The sequence below is a fragment of the Oncorhynchus mykiss genome, chromosome 6, assembly GCF_057628025.1.
Source record: "Oncorhynchus mykiss isolate SJ-2025 chromosome 6, ASM5762802v1, whole genome shotgun sequence".
Lineage (NCBI taxonomy): Eukaryota > Metazoa > Chordata > Actinopteri > Salmoniformes > Salmonidae > Oncorhynchus > Oncorhynchus mykiss.
In genome coordinates, this window is record NC_143027.1 from 45,266,368 (window position 1) to 45,283,839 (window position 17,472).

General features: G+C 43.9%; 1 protein-coding gene across 1 annotated transcript in view; it reads left to right on the forward strand.

The window, feature by feature from the left end:
• Positions 1-1,901: 1,901 nt before the first annotated feature.
• The window catches only part of LOC110526025 (serine/arginine repetitive matrix protein 4), an 86,755-nt gene continuing 71,184 nt past the window's right edge, over positions 1,902-17,472 (forward strand). Inside the window, exon 1 of the mRNA XM_021606606.3 lies at positions 1,902-2,957. Within this exon, the coding sequence (XP_021462281.3) occupies positions 2,770-2,957 (188 nt within the window). The 5' untranslated portion in view covers positions 1,902-2,769. The remainder of the gene's footprint in view (positions 2,958-17,472) is intronic.

Consider the following 17,472-nt stretch of genomic DNA (forward strand, 5'->3'; position numbering starts at 1 on the left):
TGTTCACCCATGACTGCCTGGCCAAGCACAACTCTAACACCATCATTAAGTTTGCCGACGACACAACAGTGGTAGGCTTGATCACCAATAACAATGAAACAGCCTATCGGGAAGTGGTCAGATACCTAACTGTGTGGTGCCAGGACAACAACTTCTCCCTCAACGTGATAAAGACAAAGGAAATGATCGTGGACTACAGGAAATAGAGGGCCCCGGTTCTCATCGATGGGGCTGTAGTGGAGCAGGTTGAGAGCTTCAAGTTCCTTTGTGTTCACATTGCCAACAAACTATCATGGTCCAAGCACACCAATGGAGTTGTGAAGAGGGCACGACAATGCATATTCCCCTCAAAAAAAATTGGCATCGGTCCTCAGCTCCTTAAAATGTTCTAAAGCTTCACCATCGAGAGCATCACCGCCTGGTATGGCAACCACAAGGCGCTACAGACGGTAGTGCGTACAGCCCAGTACATCACTGGGGCCAAGTTTCCTGCCATCCAGGACCTCTACACAAGGCGTTGTCAGAGGAAGGCCCTAAAAATTGCCAAAGAGCCCTAGTCATAGACTGTTCTCTCTGCTACTGCACGGCAAGTGGTACGGGAGTGCCAAGTCTAGGTCCAAAAGGCTTCTTTACAGCTTCTACCCCCAAGCCATAAGACTGCTGAACAGCCAATCAAATGGCAACTGGGACTATTTGCATTGACTCCCGCCCCTTTTTACACTGTTGCTGCTCGCTGTTTATTGTCTGTGCATAGTCACTTTATCTCTACCTACATGTACATATTATCTTAATTACCTCGACTAACCTGTCGAGGTACATTGACTCGGTTCCCTGTATATAGCCTCATTGTTCTTTTCTTTTTCTTTTTTTACTTTAGTTTATTTGGTAAATATTTGCTTAACTCTTATTTTATTTTAAACTGCATTGTTGTTTAAGGGCTTGTAAGTAAGCATTTCGGTAAGGCCTACACCTGTTGTATTCGGTGCACGTGACAAATACAAATGTCTTGATTTTTATTTTTATTTATTAGGCCAGTGCATGCCTGGCTGTAAAGAGGAGATTCTTTGACCTAGTAAAAGTATTTTAGAGTCATAACGTGTTGGGTGTCTAGTACAAAATTAATACATGGGTTAAGCCAAATAACACATGATTGTTTAAAGTTTTCTTCCATTGTGTGCCTAGAACTTAGAAAAGCCTCCGGTGATTGTCAAGCAATAAATGTGAGTTTTACTACCTGAAATGTATTGCTTTCAGTGCATTCCTTTATCATAAACATTCAAATGTATCATCACTGTCAAAGTACAATCTATATTTAATCCTTATGCCTATACAACAATACATGATTTATCAGATTGCAAATATCTCTTCCTAAATTCAGTCTTCAGCATTGTGACAGATAATGTGAGGGGCAGAAAGAGCAGAGACGAGAGAGGGAGGGCAGGGGGGGTGTTGTGGTGTGGTGTGGTGTATTGCGTTGTGTAGCTGGAAGAGTTGGGCTGTCTAGGATAGCTGGGGAAACACTGTTTTTCTGTAATGTGATGTGTAGGGTTATGTTATGTATGGCCGTGTAGGCTTGCTGGGGAAAACTCTGATCCCTTGGGGCTTGCGTCAGGCACATGCACCAGCTGCCCCCCGCAGACCCAGCCTTTTGTTATGCTGATGGCCGGAACCAGCTTCGCCTTTTGTCCAAGACACAGAGGGAGAGAAGCAGAGACGGAGGGAGGGAGAGAGGCAGGGAGAGACTGAAAGAGAGACACTGAGTAAGATAATGAAAGTAAGGGGACGGAGCAATGAAGCAAAGAAGAATTGGTAAGATAATAGGAGGGGACAGACAGACAGACAGACAGACAGACAGACAGACAGACAGACAGACAGACAGACAGACAGACAGACAGACAGACAGACAGACAGACAGACAGACAGACAGAGAGAGAGAGAGACACAGAGAGAAAGACACAGAGAGAAAGAAGAGGATACACAAGGTGTCCTACTCTCCTTGACCTATCCCAGCCTCCCAACACAACGTCACAGTCTGAGAGAGACAAAACAAGCAGCCGTCAGCTAGGCTCCTCAGTCGCTTTGAACACACACCGCTCGTACAGAACACACGCATACATACACACTCACACTCACTCATGACCCTGCGCGCCCACAAACTCAAACATACACAGTCAGCGAAACACTCGCCTCAGCTCTCAGAACTCATCCACGTGCTGGTGTGTTGAGAAACACTCTGTCACACATTTCGTCCGTCACTGGCTCCTTGGCTCTGACCGGAGAGAATGCTTCTGCTGTATCGCATATGACTCCATGCCTGCTCTAACTGAAGAGTGCTACAGAACACAGAGCAGAGCGGAAGCAGCAGCTGTGACTGAGGAACAGTGGAGGAGAAATGCTAACCCCCCTCTGAGAGAACAAAAAGCAGCCTGACGTTGTGGCAGCAGCAGAAACAGCCTTTGTCTTGTCCTGCTTGGTTCACATGCTCCCCCCGTAGAAGAAATCAGAAGAGAGGAGACCAGAGGAGAGGAGCCGCACTGAGCACTGACACACTGGCCTACTCTACCAGAGAGAGAAAGGGTTGGCTGTTTGATGTGTGTTATCCTGTTGCTCTTCCCTGTGTGGATTCAGTACTTGGACAGCGCCAGAGCACTAGGTCCGCTCAGCAACACAGTGTGTATTTTTGCTGGTCGTGTGTTACAGTCTATGTGAAGTCTCACTCGTCGAGACTCCATCTCCAGGGAAGCCCTGGACCCCCATTCCCAGCCCTCCATGGCTCTCTCCCTGGCTCCCTGCAGCCCTCTCTCCCTGGGGACAGCAGACAGCATGGCCAGCCTGGAGCACCAGGGGGAGAAGCAGCTCTTTGAGAAGTTCTGGAAGGGGACATTTAAAGCTGTGGCCACACCGAGACCAGAGAGCATCATCGTGGCAAGCATCACCGCCAGTAGGAAGGTTATCAGGTCAGTTACTGTATCTCGCTACCTCTCCTACTGTAACTCGTTATTTTATCCTTTGTTTTGTATTGAACACATCTATAGCTCTCTGAATTCAAGTTAAATTTGTGCCTTGGCTTATCTTAGAATAGTGCATATATATGATGATAGCTAGCAAGCAGGTGATTCGATTTTAAATGAAGCAGGTGGTTGGATTTATTGTAGCTATGTGCACACAGCACTGTCCAACATCAAGAAAAACATTAATAATATTCTAACTGTTTTGGGGGATTTCAAGGGCATTTTAATTTCATGCATTTAACATATCATATGTAAATAAAGGATTATATCACATAAAGGGAATCCCTCACAGCAGACATGCCATGTAAACATGACAGTGGCTGCAGTATAATTGTCCCAGGCAGGCTTTTAAAGGTTACGTGCATGTCTTCTCTTCTCTCTCCGAGCCTCTAATGTCAGCCACGTCCCCTCCAGTGGCATGGTGGCCGTATGTTGCTCCCTCTCTGTGAAGTGCCACCGCCGTGTGTTATGTATTCATGCCCCTTGTCAGTGTGTGTGTGTTATCTATTCATGCCCATTTTCATCATTGCAAAGGTTATCCTCTACGATCAGCCCTCAGAGCAGACAGGCAGGCAGGGTGGAAACAGACAGGGACACTGACATCAGTGTATCACATTTGATCTATTGTCTCGCTCTCCTCCTCTTGTCCCGCTCATCCTGTTTTCCCTGCTCCCGTCCTCAACAATCAGACACAATCCCCCAGCGCTAACAACTTTATCCCTCACCCTACCGCCCCACCCGACGAAAGGGTTCGTCAAACACTAAGGGCTTTTCACACTACTGAGCCGAACTGAGTCCAGCCAAACCAAGTTGTATTGAGCTGGGTTGGTCATGTTCCAGGTTGCTGAAAAGGCAAAATAGTGAGAAATGGGTATAAATATCTGTAGCAGTGGCTTTTGGGTATGGGCCTAACACACGAGAGAACAGTCACTGTCACAATCAACAGTTCTGAAGTCCCAATCACCCAAGACAACCATTTCCTCTGATAACCTTTGTTGATCTTCGAGTGTGGCTCAGTTGGTTGAGCATAGCGCTTGAAATGTCAGGATTGTGGATTCAATTCCTGCTGGGGTCACCTGTATGAAAATACATGCTTGCACTTCTGTAAATCGCTTTGGATAAAAGTGTCTGCTAAATGGCATATATTACAATAATTGTTGTATTGTTTTGACACCCACCATAATCGCTGAATCTTATTTTAATGGGGATTATGATGGTTCATTGCACCTCATATGCAACATGTGTGGGGAACAGGCACATTGAACCATGAAATAGGTCATTGGTGGATGTAACTTATCCTTTTAAGAAGCTATTCCTCATTCACAAAATGAGTGATAGTGTATTGCTCTGAGTATTTGGTTTGTCAACCTGTGGCTCGATTAAGGGTTATTTTGTGTGTTTGAATATGAAACAGACAATGCAACTGACAATGTAACGTCATCATAGCCAGCCAATTCACTGTCTGTCCCAATCAAAATGAGAAAGACAGTTCTCTCACTATTTCTGGATATATATATATATATATATATACATATATATTTAAATCCCCCAAATATACCATCACTCATCTAACATGGGCTTATAAGACACAATATATTCCAAAAGGACACAATTCTCTGAGTTGAACTGAGCAGTGTCATCATAATGCCCAGCATTAGAGGAGACTAAAGAGGCTGTCTCTTCTGTTTGAGCCCTTCCATAAAGCACGTCCTCCAGCAGTGTCTCTGCCTCTCCTCTTCTCTCATCTCCTCTGGAGGGGCTGGCTCTGAATGACATTGACATTGACGCAAGCTTCGCGCGGAGAGGGGAGATGACAGACATATTTACAACTAGCTAACTAATGTTGTTAATTCAGCTCCAACCAGCCAGCCAGCTTAATTGTTTTCTCTCTCTTTCTTGCTCTCTCCCTCCCTCTCTCACGCTCCCTCTCCATCTTCCTCCCTATTTTTCCTTACTAGATTCTCCCCAGGTCTATAGCACATGCAGAGCGGAGTGAAATGGTCTAATGTGCTCTGGCAGAATGTGTAGTGTAATGTAATGAGATAGAACAATGCACAAAGACAACACAAGGAGATTGTAGATGGGTGGAGAAGCATCCTACCTGTGTGCTGTATGTATGCTGATGATGTTCTGCCGTGTTCTGACGGTAACTGGGGAATGCTTAACCCGACAGAACACATAGCCCCAGGCCCAGGCCTATTTATACACAAATTATTATTCAACATGTCCTCCCCTGGGATTTGAACTCACAACATGGTGTAGCTGGAAGATAGGAATGCTTTGAATCAAGAGGTTGTGAGTTCAAATCCCAGGTGTTGAATAGTATTTACTGTATAAATGAACATGCGCAATGTCATCCTATATGTCAATGTGTGTCAAATATGTAAAAACATTTTTTTAAAAGAAGCACTTTGGGTGTCCCTAACCTAAGTTTTCTCCAGTTGCAGCCAACTAAAAATGTTAAGTTCAGGTAATACATTGACTGAACAGTTCAGTAAACTAGAAAAGGCTGTGTAACCAGTTACTGAATAAGTTGAATCATTAATCTCGCCCTATACCGCCCTCTTCCCCTTCCTCTCTCTCCCTGTCCCTCGCAGAGAAACATCATTATTCACGGTGTATAACCGAGGGGTGATGAACAATCCTAGTCAACTCCAGGGCAGTGACAGTGAGTGTAGAACAGATGGAGAGAGGGAAGAAGGGGGAAGAAGCGGGAAGAGGGGAGGCAGATAGAGAGAGATGTTTACGTTTAATCAGCGTCTTCCCTTCCTCCTCCTTCCCCCCTTTTATTTTCCTTTTATTTTTTCATTCTTCTCTCTGTCTTTTCCTTCTTCCAGCGTTACTGGCGCTTGAGAGTCACAGAGCAGTAATTAGAGCTGGTCATTCCATCTCTTCTCCCCCTCTCTTCTTTCCTCTCTCCTCTCTCTTTTCCCCTCTTCCATTGTCTCCCCTCGCTCCTCCCAGTCTTCCCCTCTTTTTCACACGGGTTGGCAGAGGGAGGGATGAGGTTACTAGCTCTGCAGCTGGAGGGTCACGCCCTTAGCTATTATAGCCCTGCGAGCTGTTTTGTTCAGGAGCTCTCTTCATAAAAAACGCAGGCCGCTGTGGTTTAGAGTTGGGGGTTGTGGTGGTTTGTGTGTCTGACCTGCATGCCTGTGTGGGCTCGTTTGTGTGTGTTTGCAGGACTTAACGGACACTTGTCCAGCACTGAGGCAGATGGCAAGCTAGGGGAGCTGTGGGAAGAGTAGCGGGGGGCAAGACTCTTACCTCAGCCCTCAGCAGATGCTGCCCTAACGAGGAAAGGAAATGAGAGCTAAGGGATTGGGAGAGATTGCATCCAAAGGCATTGGGGATACACTTGCTAACTCACAAAGAAACAGCTACAGCGTAGCCTGAACAGTAAATGAACTAGGAATGAACTGCTGTTGCATCCGAAGGCATAGGGGAAACACTCTGACACAGAGGCATATACACGTGAATGGACATTGATACAGGATAGGAACACTTCTCTCAGCTCTAGACCAGTGGAACTACTCCCTCTTGCATCGAAAAGCATAGAGAGGGGATACACTTTCTAACACGCATGGATGCAGACTCAGCGTAGCTGTAAATGAACAGGGAATACACCCTGTCTCAGATGTAGCTAGAGAAGGGAGAAGCTGCTCTAGTCTGAACAACATGACAAAGATGATTCAATGATGTACGAGGGGGTGCTGCCGGAGTCAAGCCTTGGCTCTGTATATGCGTCCCAAATGACACCCATATGGGCCTTGGTCGAAAGTAGCGCACTATGTAGAGAATAGGGGTGTCATTTGGGACAAAGTCTGTATCATGTACAGTTCTTTCAACAGACGGGATTCGATTCCATTATTGATTTTTTACATGGCCTTTAACATTGAAACAAATCAAGCTGGGGTCTCTTCCCTGACACATTATTTAACATGTCTGTGAATTTGGAGGTTGTTCAGATTATCAGTGAATATCATGCTACATTGAAGCATTTAATGGTAACTGTGGAACACAGCTTGCTCGTGTCTGTACGCATAGATGCTGCTGAATCTATACCTGTACATACATTGACTCGTTGACATTCTCCTTATGTTATGCCTCTGAGGCCACTGTGGTGCTAAGCCACTCTGTGCAGTATTGCTGGGACAGGTTGGATTTCCATGGTGTTGGGCTGGAATGCTCCTGGCTGTGCTGCTATGGTACAGTACAGAGCTGTAGAGTGGCTGATACCCAGGCCTTGTATTTTCTCCTCTGTGGACTCTCTCAAAGTACAGAAATGATCAGGGTTGAGCTGCTATGCTACAGAGCTGTAGAGCAGCTGATACGCTCGTCCCCAGGGGGGTTCTCCACTGTAATTCCTCCATAATCTAACAGCAGTATTTCACAGAAAGAGAGGAGAGGAGAGAGACACATTTAACCCTTTCAGTAGACCACAATGTCACAACGTTTTTAGACTATCTTCAATAAATGTGTATTGTGGAGTTGTCTCTTGAGTCTATGATTGGTTTTGTTTGAGTATATTTATTCTTTTTTTTTTTAGAGAGAGATATATTATGGTTCCACTTAGCTACTGTAGTCCACCCACTTTTTAACCATGGTCTAACTTGGCCTTGATTTCCCAATATTTTTTTTCTGCTTTCAAGTGATGCTGTGGGCTCTTGAGTGAAATGTTTCATTCATACATACCAAGCTCCTTGTGAAAGGAAAACATGAGGAAAACGAGTGTGAAGTCTTTGTGAAGAGTGACTGATGTAGCCGATGGAGTGTTTTAAATGGCCCTCTGCAATAATTCTGACAAAGCTTTGACAACTATATTTAATTTGGAGATATGTAAAAAAAAATAATAATAATAATTATGGGCTGGTGAGATCGCCATTTGTCAGCTCACAGTACACTTTTGTGTAAAAATCAAACACATTGATATTTAAAGAGTCTCGTGGCATTTAAAGGCTGTGCTCTACTAGCATAGGTACCATGAAAGATTTGTTCCAGTCTGTCAGTATACCAGCTTCTATATAAACTGTTTGTAAACTTAGTTTATAGAAACTGAAGTGTATAAACCCTTATTTTACCAGGTAAGTTGATTGAGAACACATTCTCATTTACAACAAGGTCCTGGGGAATAGTTACAGGGGAGAGGAGGGGGATAAATGAGCCAACTGGAAGCTGGGGATGATTAGGTTGCCATGATGGTAAGATTGGAAATTAGCCAGGACACTGGGGTTAACACCCCTACTCTTACAATAAGTGCCATCTTTAGTGACCACAGAGAGTCAGGACACCTGTTTAATGTCCCATTCAAAAGACAGCACCATACACAGGGCAATGTCCCCAATCATTGCCCTGGGGAATTGGGCTGTTTAGACCAGAGGAAAGGGTGCCTCCTACTGGCCCTCCAACACTCCGGCAGTATCTGGTCTCCCATCCAGGGTTAACCCTGCTTAGCTTCAGAAGCAAGCCAGCAGTGGGATGCAAGGTGGTATGCTGCTGGCGCAAAATAAGGGAAAGGAAGATATACCGTATGTCCTTAACTGACACGTTGATATAGACTACGGTCTCTAACCCGCTGAGACATTCTCTAGCCTTCTCAGAACCATATGTTCTCGTTGGGGTTGGAAATGTATAAAACTCTGACTATTTTTGTTTGACATTGAACCACCTACGTATTAATCCTCTATGACAAAGTGAAGAAGTTTGATGCTGCTTACTCAAAGGTGATTGTGTACCCAAGGACTCTACCAATTTCCTTCTCCAGAGAGAGAGAGAGAGAGAGAGAGTGAATGAGTGAGGCACTTTGTATATAAAAGAGAGCGATCAACTGTGGGCCATTGTGCTTGCTCGCACAACGACATTCACAGACAGAGAGGGAGGGAATAATGTGACTAAAAAGCCATATAAGTATAGGCAGAAAGGGAAAGAGAAAAAAAATTGAAATAAAGAGAGATACATAGAGAGACAGAAAGAGAGGGAGTGAGACAGACCAAAAGAGAAGTAAAGAGAGTAAAAGGAGAGAGAGAGTAAGAGAGGGACGGAGGGGAAAATCTAGCTGGACTTTTAATAAATTGGCATTGGCGCTCAATACTTTATGTAGTGGAGTAGGCCGCAGGGAGAAGTATAATGAGTGTCAAAGAGAGAGAGTGAGGCAGGGATGGACGAGGGAGGGACGTGGGAGGGAGGTAGGGGAGGGAGGGAGGGAGGGAGAGAGAGAGAGACATAGACAGATGGACAGAGAGGGAGACAAGAGCGAGAGAGAGATAGAGGACAAGAGAGAGAGACAGGGACCGGTGAAGAGTCATACCTTACTGTCAGAAATGTGAGTGAAAGCATTCTAGTGTCATCGTGAGTTAAACCTATTTTGAGTCTGGCAATTTGCGGAAATGTTAACTCCACTCAAAGTCATTATACTATTATGTATAAATAAATGTTCCAGTTCCCGATGTGCACATCAATTCATTTTTCTCAGTTTAAAACAGGTTATGACCCCACAGTAAAATGTGTATAGTGGAATAAACTTAATAATGAAGAAATTAAGAGGGTAAGAGAAGGGATGAATATCATTTGTCCTTTACTGATATTGCATTAAATTGAAGGTATGACTTCTTCCTTTGAGATATTCATTATGACTAATCTTGCAGTGGTTTAAGGGGAGAGGGAAATATGGTCATTGTTTCCTATTAGATCTTCATAATCCAAAGAAGACTAGGTCTCTGCACATGTTCTTATCTGCCGCCGAACATACAACCAGCGGCCAATTGCTCTGCTATATACCAAAGACAATTTGCCAAGATGATATTAAGCGTTAAAGACAATATTTGAAATCTTGGTTAGAGCTCTAGCACAGCACAATTATGATATAAAGGGAGTAAACAGCCCACATTTGGTCTCACAATGCACCCTAACCAAGGAAAGCTTACATTCACACCTCAATTTGATTTCGGACATATTGCAAAGGGCTCAACTTGAGTATAGCAAAAATATGTGACAATCCTGAAGATCTAAGGGTCAAAACGTTTCTTATTTTACTTTTCCTTGAAGTACTTAAATTGATCATGATCGGAGCATTTTATGGCCTGTTCTATAGTGGTCAGAAGACTCAGTGGGTGTCACTAAAGGTCACTTGCATGGGGGACGGTGACCAATGATGTGTATACGCAAGCCCTGGTATTCACCTGGGATTTATCCAATAGCTCTGATGCTCGTCGGATGTGGCATGGCTTGCAAACTATAACAGATAACAAAGGGCAACTCAGCCGCGAGCTGCACAGTGATGCGAACCTATCAGACAAGCTAAATGCCTTCTATGCTCTCTTCGAGGCAAGCAACACTGAACAATGCATGAGAGACCAGCTGTTCCGGACGACTGTGTGATCACGCTCTCCGTAGCCAATGTGAGTAAGACCTTTAAACAGGCAAGCTGTGTCTTCACTGACATTTTCAACCTCTCCCAGATCCATTCTGTAATACCTACGTGTTTCAAGCAGACCACCATAGTCCCTGTGCCCAAGAACATCAAGGTAACCTGTCTAAATGACTACTCCCCGTAGCACTCACATCTGCAGCCATGGAATGCTTTAAAAGGCTGATCATGGACCCACTCCCTGGACCCACTCCAATCCACAGTTGATGCAATCTCTATTGCACTCCACACTGCCATTTCCCACCTGGACAAAAGGAACACCTACTTGAGAATGCTGTTCATTGACTACAGCTCAGCGTTCAACACCATGTTGCCCTCCAAGCTCATCATTAACCTAAGGTTAAGATTAATTACCTCCCTCTGCAACTGGATCCCCCAGGTGATGAGGGTGGGCAACAACACATCAGCAACGTTAACCCTCAACACAGGGGTCTCTCATGGGTCCGTGCTTAGTCCCCTCCTGTACTCCATGTTCACCCATGACTGCGTGGCCGTGCACGACTCCAACACCATCATTAAGGTTGCTGACAACAAAACGGTGGTAGAACTGATCACTGACACCAATGAGAGCCTACAAGGAGGAGGTCAGAGACCTGGCAATGTTGTGCCAGCACAACAACCTCTCCCTCAATGTCAGCAAGACTAAGGAGCTGATCGTGGACTACAGGAAATGGAGGGCCGAGTACACCTCCATTCACATCGACGGCTCTGTAGTGGAGTGGGTCGAGAGCATCAAGTTCCTGGGTTTCCACATCACTAAGGACCTATCCTCGCCCAAACACACCCACACAGTCGTGAAGAGGGCACAACAATGCCTTTTCCCCCTCAGAAGGCTGAAAATATTTGACATTGGCCCTCAGATTCTCAAAAACTTTCTACAACTTGAGAGTATCTTGACTGGCTACATCACCGCTTGGTATGGCAACTGCTTGGGTAGGGAGTACTGTCCAGTACATCCCTGGGGCCAAACTCCCTGCCATCTAGGGCCTCTATACCAGGTTTGAAATCTGGGCCGGTCATGGACGCGGATGTCTCACAAGTTTGGACAGCACAGAACAGTGCGGTACATTACAGTACAGTTGGGCACAGTGGAGTGTGATAGAGAGGAAGCCCCTAAACAATTGTCAAAGACTCCAGACAACCAATTCATAGACTGTTCTCTCTGCTACCGCACAAGTGGTACCGGAGCACCAAGTCTGGGACCAGAAATCTCCTGAACAGCTTCTAACCCCAAGCCATAAGACTGCTGAGCAGTTAGTCAAATGGCTACCCAAATTATTATGTATTCATCCCCTTTCTTTTGCACTGTCTCTGTTGCACTGGCTCTATGCACACTCACTGGAACCTACCCACACACTAACACATACTACACTGACACTCCAACATACAAATACATAACCACACACACACAGTTGCATACGCTCACACACATACACAAAACAAATCCACACACACATATTGACACCATTATCAATCTTGATTGCCTGGTCACTTTTACCCCTGCCTATATGTACATATGACCTCAATCACCACAACTACCTCATACCCTCAGCATATTGACTTGGTACCTGTACTGGTGCTCCTTGTGTATAGCCTCGTAATTGTTATTTTATTGTGTCACTATTAAAACAAAATGGTGCACTCATTTTTTTTACTTTTTAACTCTGCATTGTTAGGAAAGAGCTTGTGAGTAAGCATATTACCGTAAAGTCTACACTTGTTGTATTCGGCGCATATGACAAATACAATTTTATTTGATTGCTGATGGTATGTATTGGCCAATGATAGGCTTTGAAGCCACAGGTTGTGTAACAATGTTCATCTGAGGAAAAAGGAGTAGACAAAAGCGCAGCGTGGTACATGTTCATATTTCCTTTAATTAACTGAACACTAAATACAAAAGAACAAGAGAATACATGAAAACCGAAACAGTCCCGTATGGTGCAAACACTGAAACGGAAAACAACTACCCACAACCCATAGTGGGAAAACAGGCTGCCTAAGTATGGTTCTCAATCAGAGACAACGATTGACAGCTGCCTTTGATTGGGAACCATAACTAGCCAAACACCTAGAAATATAATACACAGAACAAAACATAGAATTTCCACCCCAAACTCACGCCCTGTCCAAACTAAAATAGAGACATAAAAAAGGAACTAAGGTCAGGACGTGACAGGTTGGCCACATTGGCACTCCTCAGAAGAAGCAGTTCTCCATAGGAATGAATGGAATTCTATAGTATTGAAATTAAATGTTTCAAAGACAAAATCGCATGTATTTAAGTATTTTGTTGTCTTGTGGGGACGGTCACAAAAAATGATACTTTGAGGAAAATGTTTTCAGATATTTTTTTATTTGTAATTTTATATTTAGCTAACATAATATAATGTAAAAGTATGCATTAAGGTGTCTGTAATATAATACAGGTGGCAAAAACAAATGTAGACATTAATAAATGCATTTCCATAGCTTCCAAAATGTTTTTTACAATAGTGGGGGAGCGCTAAGATGGAGGCCCAGTGGCTTCAAAACAGCGCTACCTGTCAGTCATGTAGTATATATATATATATATATATATATATATATATAAATATATATATATATATATATAAATCATTGGGTGTGACCCGTGCCATGGGGGAGTTAACGAGAGCGAGAGGAGAGGGGAGGAAAGAGAGAGAGAGAGATAGCAGCACTGCATTGGGAGAAAGCACAATACTCACTATCCACTGATAAACCATTCCATTGAAACACTGCACAGGGCCCTTACACACATCACTTCCTCCCGAGCACTGCTCCCACGGTAACAGCATGGTAAACTAATGTAAAGTGGAAAGGGATTGGCTGAGATTTAATCTCTCGTGGACAGACTACCTAAACATAACTGATACAGTAGATCTGTCGGCATGCTATGGAATGCGTGAGATAATGAGCAGCATTACTTCCAAGTCTTGGGTTTTTGTCACTGGTTATTTAGACGTATCAGGATCAGGCGAAGGCGGTGCTAAAACATTGCTTCGACGGATGAGAAACACAGTTGAAAATATGCTTTGGCTGAGAGTTGGAGACTCTCAGCCAATCTCAATTTCTAATATGCTCTCCACCAGAACCTAATCGAGCATCTGACCAAATTACACAAGATTTTAGTTCCAGGTTAACCGAGATTAGGTGGGATTAGGGAAACGTCTTGAACCGCAACAGATGAAACGTGTCAATAAACCAACCCACTTTCCACCACTTTGTCATAATTAAGATCTGGGAATGTGGTTTTTAATGGCTGTCAACTCATCGTTAAGAAACACATTTGCATCAGTCTCCCATTTGTAATGCAACGAAACTGTTGTGTTGGACAGATCTCCAGTAAACGTGGATGCTGAGAAAGTATTAATTGTAATAAGATCAGCAGTGCTTTGAGGAAAGACAGATGATGAGAGATGATGGTTTGTGTCTCAAATGTCACCTATTTCCCTTTATAGTGCACTACTTTTGACCAGGGCACATTATTACCATTCAGACAACACCCATGGGTCCCCGGTCAAAAGTAGTGCCCTATAAAGGGAATAGGTTGCCATTTGGGATGCACACATAGTTATTGCCAGTTCCAACTGGAACGTTCCACAAGGTCCAGCAGCACCATCACTCATAATGACTGTGCAGTGGAATGACTCCTAGCCAAATAGATTGCACAAAGACCCAAGACTCATTAAAAATACATACACACTGAGTCGACATATTGGAAAATCCAGAAAAATCCTGCATAATAGCTTAACCGCGCATCTCCCCAGTGGCCAATTCAGGTCTGAAGGATGAGGAGGGTAGAAAAAAATGTATCGGTCCCAAATTGTGTTTTTTAAAATTTAGAACCTAAAGGCTTCTTCGATTGTCCCCATATGAGGAACCTTTCGATGATCCCGTGCTGGTTCCTGGTAGAACCCTTTTGGATCCAAGTAAAACCCTTTCCACAGAGGGATCTACATGGAATCCAAATGGTTATACCTGGAACCAAAAAGGGTTATCCTATGGGCAGTTAAGAATTTGTTCTTAACTGACTTGCCTGGTTAAATAAAGGTAAAATAAAAATAAATAAATAGTGCACCACTATTGACCAGGGCACTATGTATGGAATAGGGTGCCATTTAAGGCACACACAGTATTTACAACATGTTTAAACACTGGAGACAGACAGACAAACCAAACACTCTGTGGTCTCTCAATAGAACAGATCTGAGGATCCTCAAAGTTTTGTTCAAGGTTATTGTCTCTGTCAGCTTGCGAACTAAAGCCAGTCCCTACTTGCAGATTTCTTGCTTGCCTGTTGAACGGACCCCAGAAGCGATTGAAGAGCCATTATAACAATGCAAACTTATCAAAGTCAAACCCTTGTCACTAACATTAAATAATTTCACTTTATCCTGGTGTCGGGTCTGCCCCACACATTTCCATGTCATATCCATTGTTTTGGTCAAGTTCCATTGAGCACTTTATCGTAACTACCTGATTGCATTGTTTTTTCCGTAACCAAACATTCTAAATTAATGGGGGAATAGGTTGGGATTAACAATAACTTTACAAATGACTATACATTTCACAGGGCATTGATAAACATTGACAAACAATTAACACAATGAAACAAGTAGTGCACACAAACTGGCGGGAGTCCGTGCGCAATAGTGGAGAGTGATGGTGTCTTTAGCCTTTCTTCACCACACACCCATCCCCTTATTCTGGTCTCAACATTTAAAATTATGCTCGAGACACGTTCCTCACACATATGCAGCAACATCATTAACATTGTCAGGATGTAGCAGTGGTCATTTTCCCTTCAACTGAAATCGTTACTGTTCAGTATTCCTAACCACCCCCCTTAAACACACACACTACCCAAACTAATGGACATGTGACAGCAAGGCAGCAAGGCACATTCCAAACAAGCATGTATGGTTCATTGAAAAAAAGCTTAGCTAATATGCTTAATAAGGTAGTGTGAGGATTAGAATAATTATGTAACTGCTATGGGCTAGGACTGCTTTCTTTCTTTTTATTTTCTTCAACAGGGGAAGGTTATTTTCCTCCCCGTGCCCTAGAGAAATCAATGAGAGAGGGCAACGGGAGTTCACATTACACATATGACTGCATAGTTTGTTTACATCATTATTTTATACAATTATTCAAATAACCAGACCCTATCTCAGTCTCTGGGACCATAGTTTTCTTTGTTGGGTTTCATGGCTTAACATACACTACATGAACAAAAGTATATGGACACCTGCTCATCTAACTTCTCATTCCAAAATCATGGGCATTAATTATGGAGTTGGTCCCCCCTTTGCTGCTATAACAACCTCCCCTCTTCTGTGAAGGCTTTCCACTAGATGTTGGAACATTGCTGTGGGGACTTGCTTCCATTCAGCCACAAATGAGTGAGGTCGGCACTGATGTTGGGCGATTAGGCCTGGCTCGCAGTCGGCGTTCCAATTCATCCCAAAGGTGTTCGATGTGGTTGAGGTCAGTTCAGTTCTTTCACACTGATCTCGACAACCCATTTCTGTGCCATTTCTGTGGACCTTGCTTTGTTTAAAAAGAAAGTGATTTCACCTTTATTTAACCAGGTAGACCAGTTGAGAACAAGTTCTAATTTACAACTGCGACCTGGCCAAGATAAAGAAAAGCAGTGCGACAAAAAACAACAACACAGCTTTCCAAACTTTAGGAATCTCGGACGAGGTTGAACAGACTAAACAATGGCCAGAGCTGGTTGTCTAGTGGTTGTCCAGTGTGTTGGGGGCAGACCAGTCGTGATGGATCGTTGGGGCTCCGTGTTGACAACTGGTCTAGGCCAATTGGCAAAAGAGGTATTGTAGCTGGAGTAATTTTGTTTGCTAGCCAGGAGATGCACCTGGCTCGAGGCTAACTGGTGCTAGCTTTGGAACAAGGCCGTTAGCCACTATAGCCACTCGGTAGCAGTTACACATGGGATGAACAAAAGTACAGTCAATAACACAATAAAAAAATCTATATACAGTGTTTAAAAATGGAGTAAGGAGATAAGGCAATAAATAGGCAAATAGTATTCGAGCAATTACAATTTAGCAAATTAACACTGGAGTGATAGATGTGCTGATGATGATGTGCAAGAAGAAATACTGGTGTGCAAAAGAGCAAAAAAAAGTAAATAAAAACTATATGTTAATGAGGTAGGTAGTTGGATTGGCTATTTACAGGTGGGCTGTGTACAGCTGCAGCGGTAAGCTGCTCAGATAGCTGATGCTTAAAGTTAGCTTAAAGTCTCCAACTACAGCGATTTTTGAAATTCGTTCCAGTCATTGGCAGCAGATAGCTGGAAGAAAAGGCGGCCAAAGTAGTTGTTGGCTTTGGGGATGACCAGTGAGACATACCTGCTGGAGCGCGTGCTACGGGTGGGTGTTGTTATGGTGACCAGTGAATTGAGATAAGGTGGAGCTTTACCTAGAAAAGACTTATAGATGACCTGGACCCAGTGGGTCTGGTGACGAATACGTAGCGAGGGCCAGCCGACGAGAGCATACAGGTCACAGTGGTGGGTGGTATGTGGGGCTTTGGTGACAAAACGGATGGCACTGTGAGAGACTGCATCCAGTTTGCCGAGTAGAGTGTTGGAGTCTATTTTGTAAATGACATCGCCGAAGTCGAGGATCGGTAGGATAGTCAGTTTTATGAGGGTATGTTCGGCAGTGTGAGTGAAGGAGGCTTTGCTGCGAAATAGGAAGCCGATTCTAGATATAATCTTGGATTGGAGATAATTAATATGAATCTGGAAGGAGAGTTTACAGTCTAGCCAGACACCTAGGTATTTGTAGTTGTTCACATATTCTAAGTCAGAACCGTCCAGAGTAGTGATGCTAGTCGGGCGGGCGGGTGCGGGCAGCGATCGGTTGAAGAGCATGCATTTAGTTTTACTAGCGTTTAAGAGCAGTTGGAGGCCACGGAAGGATTGTTGTATGGCATTGAAGCTTGTTTGGAGGTTTGTTACACAGTGTCCAGAGAAGGGCCAGA